This window comes from Ictalurus punctatus, chromosome 25 (assembly GCF_001660625.3).
Source record: "Ictalurus punctatus breed USDA103 chromosome 25, Coco_2.0, whole genome shotgun sequence".
Taxonomy (NCBI): Eukaryota; Metazoa; Chordata; class Actinopteri; order Siluriformes; family Ictaluridae; genus Ictalurus; species Ictalurus punctatus.
The window spans coordinates 19117486-19138392 of NC_030440.2; the positions used below are offsets into that span (position 1 = coordinate 19117486).

Here is a 20907-nt window from a genome sequence, read left to right on the forward strand (position 1 = left end):
TACTTTACTAACTTTAATTTAACTACATATTCTACTACATATTCTTATTCTTATTCTTTAACTACATATTCTACATTCTACATATTCTACTACATATTCTTATTCTTATTCTTTAACTACATATTCTTATCAACCTGGTTGATATTTTAAACAGACAGCACTGCTCTGCTATGGCAGAAAAACAATCATGGAGTTATTTCACTCCAGTAAACAATAAATGAGGCAAAATCTGACTAATGGATCACTCTTTGAAGTTTGGATATCGGGATATTAGCCTTGGCATTCACTTTGGTATCAGATCGAAAAGGAAATGAGTTTGTATCGCACATCCCTATGATGCCGCTAACAGAACGCTCCAGCAGGCGGCGCTGTGTGAACGCGAGATTGTGCGAGATTACGCGTTCGGTGGTGGAGCATGCGCACAGCTCTGCTCGTTCGAGTTTTAACCTTAACCTTTGACCAGTTTATTGCGTTTTTAACTTTACACCGCGTGAAACATCGTCGCTCCGCCCGGGATATGGGAGATCTTCGCTGTTAGCGGAGCGCTTGGTGACAGCAGGCGGATCCTGTTCAGACAAGATAGAGGTTGAGAAGTTTAAGATGAGTTGTGTGTAATATGTTGAACGACAGACAGATAAATTGGGCAATGTTAAGAAGTGCAGGAGTAGTAGTAACGTGATCTCCGGAACACAGGCCGAGCGCTTTTATTTCTGGAGCCGCGTTAATAACTGGTGTTAACACCTGTACCTGTACTGAATTCGCGTAGTTGATAATAATAAACATTTCCTACAAATGGACATCGGAACGGTGGTGTGTTGCTGTTTTACTGCTGTGCTGTTGGCATTTCTGTTTGCTGCTTACAAACTGGGCTTGTTTTATCAGCTGTTTCATAAGGTAAGTAACCTTAAAAGCATTAGAAACCAATAGTTTATTATTTACTTTCATCTTTCATTGATGGCTGGCTGCTCTATGAAAGAAAGACTGCAGGAATCCTTTCAATGCACACTTAAAAAAAAACTTCTTTAGTAAAATAATATATTATTATTATTATTATTATTATTATTATTATTATTATTATGTTCATCTCAAGAACGAGTTACTGAGTCATTATAGGATTTATATAGATATACCACTATACACAGCAGATGAACTGGTTACATTTTAAAACTGATCCAAGCAGGGTCAAGGTCAGAGCAAGGTCAAGTGTCAGCAGAGATTCTTTCTTCTTTTTCTTCAATAAGGTCTTTCCTGTTTGGAGTATATTTTCAGGGTAGTTATTTAGTAACAAGAAGCAGGCATCGATGAACTTTGATGTAGTTTACAAAGACAAAGACTTAATTTGTCATTTGCAAGGTTGACAAATACAGAACTGCCCATTGATATTTTTGACATATGACATAGAGTAAACAAACTATACAAATGTGCAAATGCAAAATGTGCACGGACCGAAACGTTCAATATACAAAAACAGACTGCGTATACAGAAAATATACAGGCATGGGTGAATATTGTACACGGGGTGGACTTAGCACTTGGCAATGCAGGGGACCGCCTTGGGCTCCCAGAAGCCAAGGGCCCCCTAAAAATGCAAATTATATACATTCGATGTATAATAGAGGTATATTGATAATCAAGGTAAATATTTTGCCCAGGGCCCCTACATCTCTAAATCTGCCCTGATTGTACTGTACATAGTAAGTGTGCAATGTGCACAAAACTGGCTGTGCAATTATGTGATCACATACTGTAAGAGTCTGATGGCTTGGGGAAAATGACTATTTATGAGTCTGTTTGTTTGCACCTGGATGCTCTGGTAGCATCTGCCAGACAGAAGTGGCTGAAAGAGCAAGTGTTCTGGATGACTGCTATCCTCTGTAGGTCCCTGCATTCGACAGAAAAACACATGCTATTCCAGGCCGTGATGCTGCCACTGAAAATGCTCTCAATGGTGCAACTATGAACTGTGCGTGAGAATGTCCCGGGCCATTCCAAACTGCCTCGTCTTCCGCAGGAAGTACAGACGCTCCCGGGTTTGTCTCATTAAAAGAAAGAAAAATAGAAATATCTATAATCATGGATCAACAGTAAAATATAGTTAAGTCAAATCTGAGAATTAAGTGTGACTGTTAAGAGAGAAAATTGGCATGAATAAAAATTAATTAAACACTATGAAGAACAGATATGTTTTTAGCCTTTTAGTAAATACGACCAGATCCACAAAAGCTTTCAGGTCAACAGGGAGTTAAAACAAAAAGCTGCCTCACCACTCTTTAGCTAGGTAGTGGGTACAACCAGCATATTTTTGCTTGTTGATGTGAGAGCTAACAATCAAGCTAAGACCACAAAGGCATTTAAAATTCAGTGATAAAGTATCTTAAAATCAGTTCTAAAAGACATCGGTAGCCGGTGCAGCTGTTTGCAAACATGTCAAGCTGTTTGCATACAGCATGTCAAGATTTGCACAGTAGCATTTTGGCACTTTGTAAACTAGTCATGGAGCACTTTGGTAAACCAGTAAAGTGAGTGTTAAAGAATTCAAATCGAGCTGACACAAAGGCATGTAGTTTCTCGCTATCAGCAGTCGAGAGAACGTCACAGTCTTTAGATATGTTTCTGAGGTGATAGAATGCTGTTTTACAGTATAGTGCTTAGATGAGCAATTACAGTTGCAATCAAAATTATTCAACCCCAAATCAGGTCAAAATTTACAGATGTTCAGCTGTCTGCAACAAACAAATCAAACAAAAGCAATTGAAAAAGTGCAACACATCGAATGCTTCAAGTGGTTTCCCCAAATTCAACTGAAAATGCAACTTATAATGATTTCTCCAGTTTCAAAATGATTCAACCACCTGAATAAAATCCCTCATAACAGCACAAATATTCAAAACAGGCACACCTGATGCAATTAATCAAGGGCTTAATTAGTTGTATCAGGTGTGGTTGAGCTGGAACACATGATAAACCTGAACTGGCTAGGGCAGAAAATATATGAAATACCTGGTCGGGGCAGAAAACCGCTGCAATCAGATTTCTGAGCAGGCAGATATCTTGATTGCAGCTGTACAAAGTACAGCACAGTATTTTACACAACTTAGGTTGGAGCGCGTCTCTAGGAAATTCTGCCTAGCTACTTTATTTACAATATTTTTAACATTTGCCTCAAATCACTACTTTCAGATTCTGATTCTTACCCAACAGAGTTTCAATGCTTGCCTTTTTACTATCACCTAGTTGTTACAGTATATAAATTTTTTTGTCACATTGGTTTTCCTAAACTCTACATGTCTTAGCACCACCATCCTGGACAGGGTCCTCAGGACTAAACTATAAAACCAAACAAGTACATAAATATGAGGAGGGGAACAGTAAAATAACTAATTATCATAAATTTTAAGCACTTGATGCACAAGTCATGTCAGTGCTATGTCAGTGGCCAAAATAATATTAAAATAAACTGATCTATTGGAACAGATAAAAATGCTAATATCAACAATGCCTGCCTGGTTAACTCAAGTCTAAGTTGAGTATCTCTTAGGGTCTTTGTGTGCTGTTGCATTAATTCCTACAACTCTTCTCAGACGGACAGGAAGAGTCCTCGGCAAGGAGGCGAGATTGTGGCAGAGGTACTTCAGGCTCATGGCATCAAGTTTGTTTTCACATTGGTTGGCGGACACATCTCTCCTATCCTGGTGGCATGTGAGAAACTGGGGATCCGTATTGTGGACACCCGTCATGAAGCCACAGCTGTGTTTGCAGCTGATGCAGTAGCAAGACTCTCTGGTACTGTAATCTATGTTCTAAATGAAAATTGTCTTCATTGTTGAATCAAAAGATAAGGAAAAAAGAGCCAGTCTCCATAATTCCATTAAGGGCAAAACAGAGCAGTAAAGATAATTGTATTACAAGCTGAAAATTTGATGTTGTAATGATGCTGTACCCAAAAGAATTAACTTTAGGCAGTTCACAGTATCAGGGATGAATACTTCTGAAATCAAAAACTTTCCCCTTTTTATTGGTAAGTAATTTTACAAGCTGTTTGTAAAATTGGTTGATTTTACTCTCAACTTTGTGTAGACTTGCCTATAATCCCCATTCATGGGGCTGAACACTTATACAAGCAGCTGTGCATATAAGGTAAAACCATAATTTTGAAAAAAAAAAAAATTATTTTAATAACAAATTGCAGTCTGTTCATGTGTTTTGTTGGTGATGTATGTTCATTCAGAGTGTACCTTTCAGATAACTGCAGGTGAACGAACACATTGAAGAGATATTGTTCATGTGGCACTGTCTACTGCAACACATCATCAGCATGACTTGTTTTGGTGTGGTCCACTTGACATTGGTCACAAGTGTAATTTGGCCTGTGACCTTAAATGTCTTTGGGAAGCAGTCAGGTACTTCACATGTAAAAACACTACTGGTAAATTCTGTGATTTTTTTTTTTTCCGTTCCCATGCAGGTAGAGTAGGTGTGGCTGTAGTTACAGCAGGACCAGGCCTTACTAACACAGTTACTGCAGTGAAGAATGCTCAGATGGCTGAGTCACCTTTGCTTTTGATGGGTGGAGCAGCTGCAACTCTGCTACAGGTCAAACATAAAGGAATTAATAATTCCTTTTAATTAATAATTAAGTCAGTTAACTGTAAGCAGTCTCGTTATGTTAAATTAAGTGGTAACGGAATAGAACAGAATAACATGGGGGGGGGGGGGGGGGGGCGCTTATACATGCATTGACAGTACTGTAAGGCACACATCTCAATTCACACACTGTTTGCCTAGTCTTTCTCTGTGTTTTAAGCCATAAACAAAAAACACTCACAACATAAAAGGAAACCACATCATCACAGAAATGAAGTGCTATATTGAACTGAGTGATAATGGACAAATACTAGTATTGGGCTGGCAAGGCCAATTCATTTGTTTTTGCTATACGCTAAAGGCATGGCACCTTGGATAGCAGTCCAGCAGGTTTCTAGGTGAGCACAATTATTGAAGCATGTGACTGACAGGTGTTTCTTGTCTGCTTATAGAGAATAAGCAGAATCTAAATGATGCAACAACCCAGGAAATTAAAAGCAGAAATAGATTTACTTAAATTAAGTGATGTGATTGAAGTAGAGATATTATAAAACATGTAGTTGAATGGATTATACATTATTATATTCACGAGCACAGAACAGAGATGATAATAATAAGGACCAAATTTGTGTGTGTGTGTGTGTAGGGTCGAGGATCTTTGCAGGACATTGATCAGATGTCCCTTTTCAAGCCACTCTGCAAGTTCTGTGCATCTGTTAGGAGTGTGAGGGAGATTGTACCCACTGTGAGAAAAGCCCTGGCCATCGCCCAGTCTGGCACACCAGGTACATAGCAGCAAAGTTTGAATATCCTTCAGAACAGGACACATCCTGAACAGATCTTTATTATGACAATTTATTTATGCTGAATTTTATTCATCATCTGATGAATGGTTATATTTGTTTTACAGGTCCTGTATTCATCGAGTTCCCCATAGACACTCTTTATCCATATCATCTCGTAGAGAAAGAGTTCTCACCTAAAAATACTCCTAAAGGAATTGTTGGGAAAGTTATTTCATGGTATGGCAATGATAGCTAACACAATGGACAGCAGTTTGTCATAAAATGCTTGATTGTTCACATTGCTGTGTTTGGTTGCCGATTATTAATTGAGCTTCTAACGTGTTTTGGCTCATTGTTTAAAAGATACCTGAATGAATACCGCCCTGAGTGAATAATTTGTTTTCTCCTCCTAGGTACCTTCACAATCATCTAACAAACCTTTTTGCTGGAGCATGGGAAGTAAGAGACCTCTCACCTCTGCCTGTGCATGTACCTAAAGCAACAGACGAGGAGGTGAGCTTTAATAGCTATAATTATAGAGATAGCAATGTTTGGATACATTATTTCTCTACCATGTTGTACTTGTGTATGAACTTTGGAGTAATTTCCGAAAGAGTGTTTGGTGAGCATATACTACAACCTGAACATGTGAAGTGTGTGTTATAGGGTGTACATCACATTTATTTCTCACGCTTACAAAAAGAATCATAATTAAACAATTAATTGACCATGTATTTTAAAGACTTTACATGAACTAATACCAAGAACAGGGTATCTTGTTTTGTGCCAAAACCTCTAGAAGTTTGTTTCCATGCTCAGTGGTTTAGCATGGTCACAGTAGATTGTTTATTCAAATTGCAGAAGACGTACAAATCTGGCTTTCAATAAAGAAATTATAAAAAGAGAGGAAGAAAATGTTAATAGTCCTACATCGCATCATAGCTAACTGCATGTGGTAGAACTGTAAAAGTAAGCTATAAAAGAATTATGAAGTTATGAAGCAAAGAGTGGCAAGGTGGCCAAAGTGTTTGCTATAATGAAGTGAAGACTTCTCCAATGTCCAACTGTCAAACTGTGGTCCAGCAAAAGCTAGTCCTGTCTAGTCTTGTGTTGGCAATTAGGAAATTAAATTAGGTATTTGTTAGTTCCTTGTTATAACTCTGTATGTAATGCATTATAAAATGCATTAAAAGTGCATGCAAGCCATGATTATCTGAAGGCCAATGTTTAAAGAGATAGATAAAACTGCAGTGTTGAAATCAGTATCCTTTTACCTCCCTGGCCGTTGACTTTTGTCTTACCTCCAGGTGCAAAGGTGTATAGAGCTGGTAAGCAGAGCTAAGAAGCCAGTGATTGTGTTAGGCAGCCAGGCAACACTACCGCCAACACCTGTCACAGATGTCAGGTATATTTATGTCATTTTAAACAGTGGTTGAACAACTGCACCACCAATTAATGCCTGTTTATGATCATCTCAGTCCAGATCAGTCCCTCCAGGATTTATGCAAAATCAAGAAAACTCCGCAATTTTCGGAGGAGCTTGCAGTTTTTAAAAATTACCACAGATTTTCCGCAGATTTGTCATGTAATGTCCTCACAACGTGCGGTCAGCCAAAGCCATCTTTGATTCACATGTCAAACATGAGTACAGCTTAAACATCTCGTTTACCAAAAACATCACTGCAAAAGACCGTATAAAACAATTTACTGCAATTTCTTTTTCTTCAACAAAAAAGCACAAAAAAGCCCCAAAATCAAGCATTTTTGGCTGCAACAATCACAAAAAATCTCTGAAATCCTGTACAGACTGCCTAATTATGGTCCATTCTACTCTTTTAAGATACTGAACAAACATCAACACTTGTTTGTTTGTTTGTTTTGATAATGTGTGACCATTTCTGTTTTGGCCCTATTTCAGAAAAGCTCTGGAGTCTTTAGGCATTCCTTGCTTCCTAGGTGGGATGTCCAGAGGGATGCTGGGTAAGGACAACCATCTGCATATCAGACAGAACAGAAGAGATGCCCTGAAAGAGGCGGATTTGGTGCTGCTAGCAGGTAAGAAACAATATATTTTTAATACGTTAATGCTTTAAATCATAAGGGGACATTCCCAAACTTATTATGCCTGTTGTTGGTTAAAACTGATTTAGATGAGATGTTTGGGATGCTTATTTTAATTTTATTTTTAACAGGCACGGTGTGTGACTTTAGACTGAGTTACGGCAGGGTGCTGAACAGACGCAGTAAAATTATCGCAGTCAACCGAGACAAGACTCAGCTACTGAAGAACTCTGACTTGTTCTGGAAGCCCACAGTAGCTATTCAGGGTGAGGCACCAAATTAAAATAACACCACAAACAGCACTTGATCACTTGAAGTTAACCATGCCCAAGCATTCATCCCTGATAGGCTCCAAACCCTTTATTTAAATATTTATAAATGAAAAAAATTAGGGAACCCTAGTTTTTTGCCAAATCCCAGTCCACCAATTGGACATTATGATGCACAAATATTAATTAGCAAAGATTCTACAGTCCGGAGCGTGTAGTCTGTGATGTCACTTCATAGATAAATTACATTAAATATAAAATTGTGGTACGGCTTCTTCAGGTGACGTTGGTTCCTTCTTGATGCAGCTGTCTAAAGGCTTGGTGGGACACAGATGTCCTGAAGAATGGGTTCAGTGCCTGAAGGAGTGGGACAATGCAAAAGAGAAGGCAAACAGGTTAAGTTGCTCTATTGCACGTAGTAGCATTAATGCCCATGGTGTGTAGCATTAATGGTGTGGGCATCCTTTGTGTGTTTTGTTTTTAAATGTCAAAACTGTCAGTCTGATTTTGTGATAATTCACTCTTATAGAGACAAGGCAAATGAGAAGACTGAGAGGCATCTGAACCCTCTGAGTGTTCTTCACTGTGTGAATGAGCTACTGATGGAAGACAGTATCATTGTTGCAGATGGAGGAGACTTTGTAGGCAGTGCAGCTTACATAATGAGACCACGAGGACCCCTCTGTTGGCTGGACCCAGGTCAGAACCATGGGCAAGGGTAACAATGACTAACAGTGGCTATGATATACTGTTGTAGCAAAATAAATCTCATTTTAATAACCTGAAGTAATATGTGTTGCATAAGGTAAAAGGTCACAATTAAGGCACTGGGAGGCCACTTCTTGTACATAATGGATAGCCTATCTATTAAAGTGCCCCTAAGGCACAAGCGGGCAACCACTTCCACATAATGCTATAGAGCCCTCATTGGCTCTAGGGCTGGCCTTGTGCAATACCTTTGGGAGTAATGATTGGTTGAGCCACAGCATGACATGTTTGAACTCTGTTCACCAATTGGTTGTTGAAAATATTATGTAATTGAGGTGAAGCCGTGTAGCAGAGAAAGACGACAGACAAAATATTTTTTACCTCAAATAATTTGCAATATAATATTTCTACCCGAAAGTGTGAAATTCTTAACTCTTACTTCCAGCAGCTTTTAAGTTGGTCCTGCTCCCTTGTCATGGAGGGAGTCTAAAGGATCGTATCTCTGGTATACGCTAGTGTAAAAAAACTGTTGTAGCTGTAACCTACAGTCAGGTTTTAGACATTGACAAACTTAGTATTACTTTTAGGTGTCTACCACATTATATACAGTCATGTTAAAAAATAAGTACACCCCATGGAAATTGTTTGCTTTTTAGACATTTGGGCAAGCAAACATTTGGCCCTCTTTGAAACAGCAGTGCCTATTAATAAAGGTAATACACTATCAAATAACACATAAAATTGACATTTTGTAGTAATGTTCACAGTTTAAATGAACAAGAAACAGGTCAGGCACATGGAAAAGGTAAGTACACACACACATTTATCACGCCTTCAAATCCATAAAATTAGAATCAGATGTTCAGGATTGGGTGCCAGTGATTAGAACCTATTGAGGCAGTGAGGTGTGGTCACATTAGGTGTATTCAAGTCAACTATTTGGTACATTCTTAAAAAGAAAGAATGCACTGTGCTCACTAAAGAAGCAAGAACACCAAAAGGTGCATAAGACCACAAAAAACAACTATGATCGATAACAGAAGAATTCTTTCTCTGGTGACGAACAACCTCTTCACAACAGTTGAACAGCTCAAGAACACCCTCCAGGAGAGTCAAAGTAAAGCATATAAAAAAGGGCTGTAATACATACATCATTCACGTGTACTCTGAAATTAGAGCTCATAAAGTCTTTCATACATTATTTAATTTAAACTCCAGTATACTGTGGTATACAGCCAAAATAGCGATACATTTGTCAATGTCCAAATATTTATGGACCTGACTATAGGGACTTAGCATTTTAGACACGTATACTTAAATGGAAAATGGTCTGTACTTATATAGTGCTTTTATCCAAAGCACTTTTCATTCACACACACACACACACACACACACACACACACACACCAATGGTAGCAGAGCTGCCATGCAAGGCGCTAACTTGCCATCGGGAGCAACTTTGGGTTCAGTGTCTTGCCCAAGGACACTTCGGTATGTGTAGTCATGTGGGCCAGGAGTCAAACCGACAACCCGCTCTACCACCTGAGCCACAGCCGCCCACGTATACTTAGCATGTAGCATGTGCCTTTGCATTCTATGTCTTCCAATCTCATGGACCTCTCTCCTGTACAGGGGCGTTTGGGACTCTAGGTGTTGGAGGAGGGTTTGCTCTGGGAGCAAAGCTCTGTTGTCCTGACTCGGAGGTAGGATATAACCAAAAGACAATCTACTCCAGTGACAGTACTGTTAATTAATTTTCCTTATTGACGTTCTGTATAATGTGCTCTGTAATTGAACAAAGGCTTTATTTTGGGAAAACTGACAATGTCTCATCTGTAGGTATGGATTGTTTATGGTGATGGTTCCCTAGGTTACAGCGTGGCGGAATTCGATACTTTTACCAGACACAAGGTATAAAATCATGTTCAACAGCCAACCAAATGTCCTGGTTGCCTAATGAAAACAATTTGTAACTCCTTTTACAAATACATGATATTAATAAGTGACACAAGCTTATTGAATCTCAAATAAAACCTTATATTAATCCCTAGCCATTAAAATGGTAATACTGAAAATAAACCCCCTTAGTAACATTAAAAAAAATCACTGACACCAATTTATATATACTTTTCTTACACTCACTTTAAAAAAAAAAAAAAAAAATTATTTTTTTTTTTAATAAACTCTTTTGCCAGACTCCTGTAATTGCACTAGTGGGAAATGATGCTTGTTGGAGTCAGATCTCCAGGGAACAGGTGCCCATTCTTGGCAGCAATGTAGCTTGTGGTCTTGCATTTACAGGTAATGTTTCACATTCCCTCAAATATATGTCACAGTGCTCTAATGACTTCCACGGTTGTCATCTGTTACAATGAACTGTAACCAGCCCATAAATTTAGTTTTAACAAATTACATCTACGAGCATAATGCCATTTTTCAAATTTGGATGATTCACCCTTATCCTCCATCAGGAATTATAGGCCTGAGATGCTATTCTGTTGTTTCTCCCCCAGATTATCACATTGTTGCTAATGGCTTTGGTGGCAAAGGTTACCTGGTTGGACGTGAAGAGGAGCCGCGTCTTGAAAACATCGTTAAAGAAGCACAGAGGGAATGTAAAGATGGCAAGGCAGTGTTACTTAATGTACTCATAGGAAAAACCAACTTCAGAGACGGTTCTATTTCTGTGTAGAGACCCTGTGTTTGTGTGGCCCTGACTAAAATCCTGAAAGCCTTTCAGTTGCTGGTGCTTTACGTGTTGTAAAAACTGTTTTAAGCATACCAGACATGAGTACATGGGTAAAAACGGACGGAAATGTGCATGGCTCTTAGTGTCATTTCAAAATCATTACTGTTTTAAGCTAAGGAACTTTTTCTGCTTTATTTAGGAACTTTGTTTTTAGAATCATTTCTTGAAGATTTACTATTTGTATAAGCTAAAAAGGAAAGACTTTACGTAAGGATTTTACGTAATAATTAGATAAAGACTTTTAAGCATTTCAAGATTAAGGGACTTGATTTATGTATTTATATTCTTTTGTTATTTTGTTTGTAATAATTAAACTGGATAATTTTGACAAGATATGTAATTATAGTATTAATGTTGTTGACAAAAAGTAGGACTGAATTTTGTGCTGAAATATTTTACTCTACAGGTGTAAACCAGAATATTGCTCAAGTTCGCGTTTAATTTAACATTTGTAACATTAAGTTTAATTAAACAGTCAATAGTTGGCTCAAAAATTAAATGATACATTTGATGAAGGACTAAAATATTAAATGCAAAAGGAACATCTTACTGTATCACATTTGGTCAACTGACAATATTAGCATTGCAGTGGTATATTTAAATATACTGATCAGTAATTAAAAGCCTCTCCCAACCATTTACTGTTCTAGCAATCAGTAATGAAAAGTTTAGACTATTCTGTGTAAGGGAGAAATAAAGTTTGAAACATTAAACATTGTGTATTCATGTGTGATATTTTGTTTCGAAAAAAGGCTTTTACTACTACTACATACCTGAACAGTTAAGGCCCTGGGTTACTGATCAGAAGGTCTGAACCTCATTTTAACCTAAATTTTGAACAGGATGACTGGTAAATTGTTATTATTTTTTATTTAAAGACCTTTTTGCCCATCAGAAGCTACATATGTATATGTTTACCAAAAGAAAAAAATGAATCACAATTTACACTGATCATCCTGTTCAAAAGTATACACCCCCTCCCCCTGGCTCTTAATGCACCGTGTTGCCTTCTTGAGCATCAGTGAATATTTACACCTTATGTAATAGTCGTGTATGAGTCCCTCAGTTGTTGTCAGTGTGAAAAGATGGATCTCGACATCATACAACTGGACAAACAAGGGACTCATGAACACAAAAACTATCACAAAACAAACACAGACATGGATCATCCAGGTAACAACACACAGTGTGAAGAATCAAGCATGTGTAAACTTTTGAACTGGTTCATGTGTGTAAATTCAGTTATTATTGTGTCTTGTGGACTATATATAAACATGTTATGTGAAATAGCTTATTCAGGGCAGGACTAAACAAACAACAAAATGCAATTTTTAAGATCCTTTAAAATTTACATTTTTTTATTTTGCAGATTCTACAAGGTGTATGTAAATTTATGACCTCAACTATATACACATCATGTTGCACTCGGATGTATTGGTGCCAGTCCCAATTTACTGGGCCAAGTATTTTAATTCTGGTGCACAAGCGAGAGCCTTTATTGGCCAGTTCTGGCTTGAATTAGGGGGGAAAGGTTGCACCTAGATTTCGCTGATGGAACTCAAGACTCTGGACGGACATGTTGCAATAAATCAATTGAGGCTATTTCAAAATATACATCATTTGCATTTTTAGGGGGTCCTTGGACTCTGGGAGCACAAGGCGGTTGCCTACCTTTGTGTAGTGCTAGAGTGTGCTGGAATGACATCCCCATGTTGGAAAGGTTCAATACATAATACTTTTTTGTTGTTAACTTTTGTTAAATGTTACCACCTGTTTTAATTACTTAAAATATGTTCATGTCTTGATTTCTCTGAATTCCCCAGTGGGAAAAAAAAGAAACAGTGAAGGAATTTGTAATGGTTTTAAAGGTTATAATGAAAATTGTACTGGTTTTAATGGAAACTGTAATGATATCTGTGGGTCACTACTGGTAATTTGTTGCGTTCTATTGGCGGCATGTTATGTTTAGTGGATAAGGACCAATGATTGTAATGGTTTTAATGGTTTGTTGGTAATATTTGTAGTGGAAACCATTACCATTTCTGTTATCGTTTCTATTGGGGGTTTTTCAGCAGGATTATTAACAAATTTAAATAAATAGTCTAACACTCTAGATAGACCATTAATATTTGGATTTATAAAACAAACATTTACTTACTTTTACATCTCCCTTTCATAAAAATCCGTTTTCATCTTGTTGCTGTGGTACTGATTTGATCAGTTTGTTTATTTAATAGTGAAACAATTTTTTACTGATATAAAAGAGCGAGCAGGGAAAATTTTCTGCCTTCACTTCTTCAAAGCTCTTCTTTAAAGTTTAAAACAATAATACCATGGAGCACCTCTTCAATTTTCCATTTGCTCACTTTGTGGCCATTCGGGATCAGTGTCAAATTGGTACACAAACTGCTGATAGGGACTCAGCTGTGACCTCAATCCCATCACACATACCCTGTGAACTGGACTGGGTGATGTATTTAACAATCAGGTCCTCCATTATTAAAATGCAATAGCAATTCACCAGTTCTCTTTATGACTTCTCATTATATTTTAAAGCATGTATGCATAAACAAGATACTTTAAGTTACATTACTTCTTCCCAGTGTCACACTGCTTTGGATACAGTAGTAAGGAAAATTGAGCCCCACTGGCCACATTACCCGTTTTGTTAATTTGGGAAGTGAAAAAGAAGTAAACTCTGCAGCAAACTATCTGAATATTGCAGTCACTTCATATTTGATTAACTTAAATATTTGGACACCCTTCTATGTCAATACTTAGTAACACCCTCTTTCAAGGTACCACGGTTTGAAAACAATTTTAATAGCCATTTTTGTCATTCCTAAATGCTGCAATTCCTACACAATTTGGATGTGTACACCCCTAAAATTAAGCTGAAAGTCTGCACTTTCATAGTCATTATTTAATATCCACTCCAATATACTGTGGTAAACAGCTAAAATAATAATTACTTCGTCAATGTCCAAATATTTATTGACCTGTCTGTACATATCTACATACCTTAACCAAATCATGGTTACTATTGTAAAGAGTTTATTTAATCATTGTTGGAGCACTTGTGTATGTTAAATGCTCCTGAATATGTAAATCTCCGTCCACACTGCAAGCACTGAATTGGTTTCTGTGCTGTGTGAATGCGCTGGTGTTCTTGTAAACTACTCCTTTGACTAAAACTCTTTCCACACTCTGAGCAGTGATACGGCTTTTCTCCTGTGTGAACGCGCTCGTGTCTTCGTAGTTCACTCATTTGAATAAAACTCTTTCCACACTGTAAGCAGAAATATGGTTTTACTCCTGTGTGAATGCGCTGGTGTTTTTGTAGATTACTCAATCGACTAAAGCTCTTCTCACATTCCGTGCAGTGATACGGCTTTTCTCCTGTGTGAATGCGCTGGTGTAGTTGTAGTTCACTCTGTCGAATAAAGCTCTTTCTACACTGTAAGCAGAAATATGGTTTTACTCCTGTGTGAATGTACTGGTGTATTTGGAGATCATTCAGTCGAGTAAAGCTCTTCCCACACTCCATGCAGGAATATGGTTTTTCTCCTGTGTGAATGCGCTGGTGTTCTTGTAGAGTACTCCTTTGACTAAAGCTCTTCCCACATTCTGAGCAGTGATATGGTTTTTCTCCTGTGTGAATGCGCTGGTGTCTGCCTAGTTCACTCTTTCGACTAAAACTCATTCCACACTCTAAGCACGAATACGGCTTTTCTCCTGTGTGAATGCGCTGGTGTTCTTGTAGATTACTTTGTTGAGTAAAGCTTTTCCCACATTCAGAGCAGTGATACAGTTTTTCTCCTGTGTGCATATGCAAGTGTGCTAGAAGAGTACTCCGGTGAGTAAAACTCTTATCACAATCTGAGCAGTGATATGGTTTTTCTCCTGTGTGAATGCGCTGGTGCTGACTGAGATAACGCCGGTGAGTAAAACTCTTCCCACACTGTGAGCAGGGATAGACTCCTTTCTGCATTTGTTTATTAGAGGAGTTACTGTTGAGTGTCATGGAGGCTGTTTGCGGAATACTGGAGCTTATTGTAGTGATATGCTCCACATCTTTTAACTCTCCTGATTGTAGCAGTCTCTCATATTCCTCATAGTGGTATTTTCTGATGTGTTTGTGGAGGTGAATTTGAGATGTACAGGAAAGTGAACATTGAGAGCAGGAGAAGACTTGTACCTGGGCATCATCCATGTCTGGAGCAGAAAATAAACAGTATTAGAAACTCATTGCAGAAAATAGTTAAACTATTTTTAGAAAATAAAAAATTAAAGTAACCAATGCTCTATAAATTACAAATGAGGCAATGACAAATACAACTTCTGGTGAAGATGTACAAAGAATGGATAACTGAGTCACACAGCACAAAACTATTAATGTAAATATTAGATGCAAGATATCCTCTTATAATCTTTTATATAGTAGACTGTAAAGGATCCCATCAAGGCCACAAGAAAAATGGGATTCACACAGAGTAAGGTAGAGGTATGTTCTGGTAGCCCTACTAGACTAACTATGCCACATGATGTTATACACCTGGGATAATGTGTAGGTCAATTTTTAAAGAATACCTTTCTGAATAATGCACAGACTGAAAAAAGGAAAATGTTAATTTCTGCTAAATATTTACTATAAGAACATAATATACATCCACACAGCATATTAAATATTATATAAATAAATATAATTTATATAAATATACATGGAAGAACTCTTCTTTTTCTAATGTATTTAGTATCATCATATCTTTATCCATGAAACAGATTAACGGTTAGAAACTTCCGAGTGGAAAAATAGGGACAACTCCTTTAAAGGGAACCCCGACTATGAAGACTCGTATGGCTTATCAGGTAAACGCTGGCATCCGCTGTACAAAAACATTTATTAAAAAAAAAAAAAAAAAAAAAAGGAAAAATATCCTTGCACTAGTAGGCCGCCATTACCGTTTACATCGCAATGCATTCTGGGTAGTGACGTCAAATGGTTGCAAAGGTCTTGATTCTCCAGCGACCCTACAGCGATATAAACATGTCTTCAGCCTTTTTAATTTGAACCCGAGTGTAACATAAACGAGGAGGCTAATATAGAAGACATTACTCAAAATGTACATCCAAATGAAGACGATCAGAGAGGTGAGGAGACGAGAGTGGAGCAAAATCTATGGTGTCTGTGTAGCAACTGCACGTCTATGCCAACCAAGTGCATTTGTTGTTCAAGGTAAGAACATGGATTAAACTATCGTTTTATGATGAATAAAGTCAATAATTTTAGAGATTATCAGCTTTATTATCTCGCCATCGTATCATCGCCATATACTTTATCCTGTTAAAATTCCGACGGCTCGCCAGCATGCTGTCGCCATGTTATGAGCAAATTTACACTATCTACACAGTTTCTCTGTGTACGAAGGTATTCGTATCTTTGGAAAGGTAAAATCCTTGTGATTCGATTGATATAAACCTTTCTGAGATACAATCACAACCCCAGCTACAATCAACATCTCGGTCGGATCACCAACATACAAACATTTACATACTTACAAAATGGAGGCAACTCGCCTCATATAAAGCCTCTTACTAATCTACTGATCCGTAACATCCTGACAAAAACTTGTATTGTTACACCGGTAAAGGTCCAAACAATCCAATTATGTAAAAATATTTAGTCTACCTTTCAAAAGAGACCAAAACCATGCATGTACTCCATTGTGTCCTTTCAGTAGAGATCATTCAGAATGTAATGGGACACACTCATAATGGTGGTCACACTCTTGACCTGATACTAACATACAGATTAACTATAGAAAATATAGTCACATATCCACAGTCTGAAGCTATCTCAGACCATTATCTAATCTCATTTAAATTGCATATTGATCATAATATTTACACCTTGCCACGCTACTGTGTCAAACATATATTCACGTCAGCTACTGCACAATACTGGAGCTCTATCAGTCCTGTGTGCTGGAACCTCTCTGATAGAAGAAGTTTAGTGAAGTGCTTTTATGTCAGTGCCAGTGTTTTGGGGGAAAAGATATTTAAAAGACAGACTCTGAAGTGTACCACCAGTGACAGATGGTACTTGACGATGCTATTTAAAAATGCACTTTTGATACTTGTTATTGGCATTTTGTTTACTTTAAGTAGTTTAAGATAAACCCTACTGACTGTAGCATAAATCACATCCTGGTTATTCTAGCCCATAAGTTCTCAACACTGGGGTCATTACCTCACATAGTTTCACATGGGGCTTTGTCCCAATTTGCATATGTCCCTGGTCCCAAAACGCTTGAGAAGTATAAGAGAGCGTGGTCATTAAAAATGAGCACAAGGTGCTGTAACTTGTGCACATGTGAGTTTAATCAATAACCTCTCAGAGACATCAGCTATGATAAATAACAGTGAATATTTATCAGATATTTTGATAATTTGTCTCTTGCTCATTAGAGACAAATTGAGACATTTAAAATCTATATTATGAATTTATATATTTCTATAAAGCTGCTTTGGGACAATGTCCACTGTTAAAAGCGCAATACAAATAAAACTGAATTGAATTGAAGTGTGTTACTCAACCCCAGTCTGTCCTTGTATGGAGCTTATCTTCCTCTTCAGACTCTTCTTTTATATGCTTCCTTTCAAATCCTCCATTATTTTGGTCTACATCTTCCACAGAGTTTGATGTCTCAGCACCTGAAATTCCAAGATTTACATTTACTCAAGTAAAACTGAAGAACAAGAGGGAAACCAGTGCTGAAGGACTGGTCCAGTCACAAATAAAGACTAGTGAAGACTTCAAAAAATTATTCATAGGGGTGTAACAATACACAATTCAATTCAATTCATAATACTGGGTTCATGTTTTGATATATTCAGAATATGTTAAACAAAATAATATTGATATTCAAATAAAAATTAATAAATAAATAAAAGTCATATAGGTTCACTATACCTGAAAAATTAATACATAAATGTACAAATTCTTCCAAAAATTTGATTGCATAAACAAAGTCTATAACCTGGGAAACAGGAAAATTATCAACTGAAACTTAATTAGCTCTGCAGCAGTGCCCGAGGTGTCATTTTAACTGGAAATGTTAAAACTGGAAAGTTGGCTGAAATTCCCAAATTCTTTTTCAGGCACCGAAGATCGCAGATGCATGGGGCTGATTTCATTTGAAAACTACTGAAGAGATCTTTTATGGTTATAATGTGGTGGTGTAACTGTATAACATATCATCAGTAGTTTTGATCCAGAGGTATCAGTCACTTTTCAAGTGCAGATTATTCCCTTATTAGTAACGGTGCGGACTCTCCATGAAAGAATGTGATAACGTGACCAGTATGCTCTCTATATACAGTATTTTAACTCTAATGGATCTGCAGATTGGGACCTCTGGTGTTCAAACATTGCAATTGCATGAGTAAAAATTAATAGAATACTGATATCACACGTTTCCACAACGCAGATCACCACATTTTTGTATCTCGGAGCATTGTGTCATGTATTGTTACACCCCTGGTTATTGAGTTCCAGTCTGGACCGTAATACACCCTGTTGCCTTACAGAGATCGTCTTTATCTTCAGGTTCTTCCTTTTTCACATGATTCTGTAGGTCCATAGGTTTGATGTGTCCCACAGAGACTGGTGTCGCTTCACCTGAAATTTCATTCACTGAATTTAAATGTTTTAATTTAACTCAAAAAAGTGAAGTACAAAATATAAATGGGGAAAATTAAGTGATGTGGTTCATTCACAAATTAGAATAGACTAAAAATTATTACTGAATATTAGACTGGATTGTAATGTGCCATGGTGACTTACAGAAATATTCTTCATCTACAGTTTCTTCCTTTTTTACATGTTTCTGTAGGTTCACACAGGTGATGTGTTCTACAGAGCCTGATGTCCCTCCATCTGAAGACATATATTTTTCTGTCTGCACATCCCCACAAAGCTAATGAACAAAGAGTAATAATACTTATTTACAAAAGAAAGTCAATTAAGCAATATTGCATGAGCAAAAGTGCTGTTATACAGGATATCGGCACAGCTGTGATTCGGCCGTAGACACGAGGCTGCCGGTAATCACAGCAGTGCCGATATTCAGTACAGCAGTACAACTGCGAGTGTGATCTTGCTTTTATGTGACATTTTTTCTTAATAATAAATTAATATCAAGTAACTAACATTTCAGACACAATATATTTCCAAATATTGTTTTTTTTTTTTGCTCAGTCAATGGAAATAATTCCCAAAACAGCCACAGCTATATAGAGCTTTCCATGTTGCCGTGTAATACACAGACTAACTGACAGTTGTAGTATGTGTAGTAACAGTTTCAGTGTAATGATCTACTGCAAGATTTGTAATTTATCCAGCAAACACAGATAAGTGGAGTGATACACACAGTGAAGTGTCCCAGTGCCGTTATACTAAATATCAGCACTCTTGGAATGTCACTTGACCAATCAAATTAGGACTGAAACTAACCGTGGTATAACATAACATATAGTCCATGAGGATACTGAAGAGATGATAATAACATGGATTACTTGATTAGTAGGAGAGCATGCAACCTACCAAGGATGGAAGCTGATTAAGAGAAGAACATTCACTCAGTCAGGTGAATCTCTTAGTTATTAAAAATGTTATGTTTAATTGCACACATATAGATAACTGTTACCTGTGAGTCAGTGGGACCAGGAGTGTGTGGAGGTTTTCTAGAAGAACACGGTCGTATCCCTGCTGATTCCATTATACGGTCTTATTATGAGGTCTAAATGCTGTTTCTGGAAAAGGAGGCTCTGATCATAAGCATTGCCCACTGTAATCTAAAATACTTCATGCAAATCATGAAGCTTTCATTTAAAATAAAACTGGGAGAATAAAAATCATTTAATACGCCACTGTATCATTCTCTCTGTACTGCACTTCGAAGGTTTGGGATTCAGTCACTAACTATTAGCCGAGCAGCTCAGCTAGTTAAACTTACCTCAGGTTTTAAAGTAGAACACAGTGAACATCCTCAAATACAGACACAGTAACATGCTTGTTTTTAAATCGATCAAATCTGTTACTGTATATAAACCTGTCAAGAATATTTTCATGTAGAAAAGATTACCTCAGTGACAAAAATCCATCGTTCAACCAGGGCTGAAAAAACCTGATATCCTCTTCTTTTATTGTGAGTTTACAGCGCTTTAGTTTCTTCTTCTTTGAAGTTTTACTTGCGGCTGATAAACCAGGTTTTTTGGTGCATTACCGCCACCACCTGGATAGGAGCAGCGACAGTCGGTATTAACATAGAAAGAAAAATAGGGGATGGGGTATATATAAAACTTAAATCCTGTTAAAAGCCTGTTACTCTTAGGTAATTTAATAATGCAGTATATACAATACCTTGTCCTTAACCACTTTTTAGTAGACTTTGCATTGTAATGTTGATTACACCCATTTTGAGTAGCTCTTCTTTAAGTTCAGATCTTCCATTTTCATATGCTGTACAGTGAAGGAACACGTTCCACTGTCTCTGTTTGGCTGCAATATATGCATCGTCCTGTTTCATGTTTTCCTATTATAAATAGTGACTGATTTAGACCTGATTGTCCTATTCTAAGATGAGTAATAACTGTGTCCTCTTTTGGTTTATTATAGACTATCCTCTCAGTATTAACGTGCTTTTGAATACTCTATAGTTGCCTTCCCTTGAGTTCTCTGTCCCATTTC

The 20907-nt window shown here is 37.4% G+C and overlaps 2 protein-coding genes across 4 annotated transcripts; one reads left to right on the forward strand and one right to left on the reverse strand.

The window, feature by feature from the left end:
* Nucleotides 1-432: 432 nt before the first annotated feature.
* On the forward strand, nucleotides 433-11869 carry ilvbl (ilvB (bacterial acetolactate synthase)-like). The gene is made up of 15 exons (XM_017456677.3): nucleotides 433-894; nucleotides 3582-3783; nucleotides 4466-4593; nucleotides 5231-5369; nucleotides 5495-5606; nucleotides 5783-5882; nucleotides 6677-6774; nucleotides 7288-7424; nucleotides 7562-7696; nucleotides 7980-8094; nucleotides 8229-8398; nucleotides 10040-10110; nucleotides 10247-10318; nucleotides 10603-10708; nucleotides 10921-11869. The coding sequence occupies exons 1-15, from the start codon at nucleotides 793-795 to the stop codon at nucleotides 11097-11099; spliced, it is 1866 nt and encodes a 621-aa protein (XP_017312166.1). The 5' UTR covers nucleotides 433-792; the 3' UTR covers nucleotides 11100-11869.
* Nucleotides 11103-20427, reverse strand: LOC128629148 (zinc finger protein 239). Of its 3 annotated transcripts, XM_053675795.1 has the most exons (6): nucleotides 20303-20427; nucleotides 19865-19970; nucleotides 19003-19135; nucleotides 18745-18837; nucleotides 17754-17870; nucleotides 11103-15371 (listed from the first exon to the last, which is right to left on the reverse strand). In XM_053675795.1, exons 2-6 carry the CDS (start codon nucleotides 19934-19936, stop codon nucleotides 14215-14217), a joined length of 1572 nt encoding a protein of 523 aa, XP_053531770.1. In that variant the 5' UTR covers nucleotides 19937-19970; nucleotides 20303-20427; the 3' UTR covers nucleotides 11103-14214. The 3 variants fall into 3 exon arrangements, with proteins under 3 accessions (XP_053531770.1, XP_053531771.1, XP_053531772.1); XM_053675796.1 differs by lacking the exon at nucleotides 17754-17870; XM_053675797.1 differs by lacking the exons at nucleotides 17754-17870; nucleotides 18745-18837; nucleotides 19003-19135; nucleotides 19865-19970; nucleotides 20303-20427 and adding an exon at nucleotides 16119-17747.
* Between the last annotated feature and the right edge of the window lie 480 nt (nucleotides 20428-20907).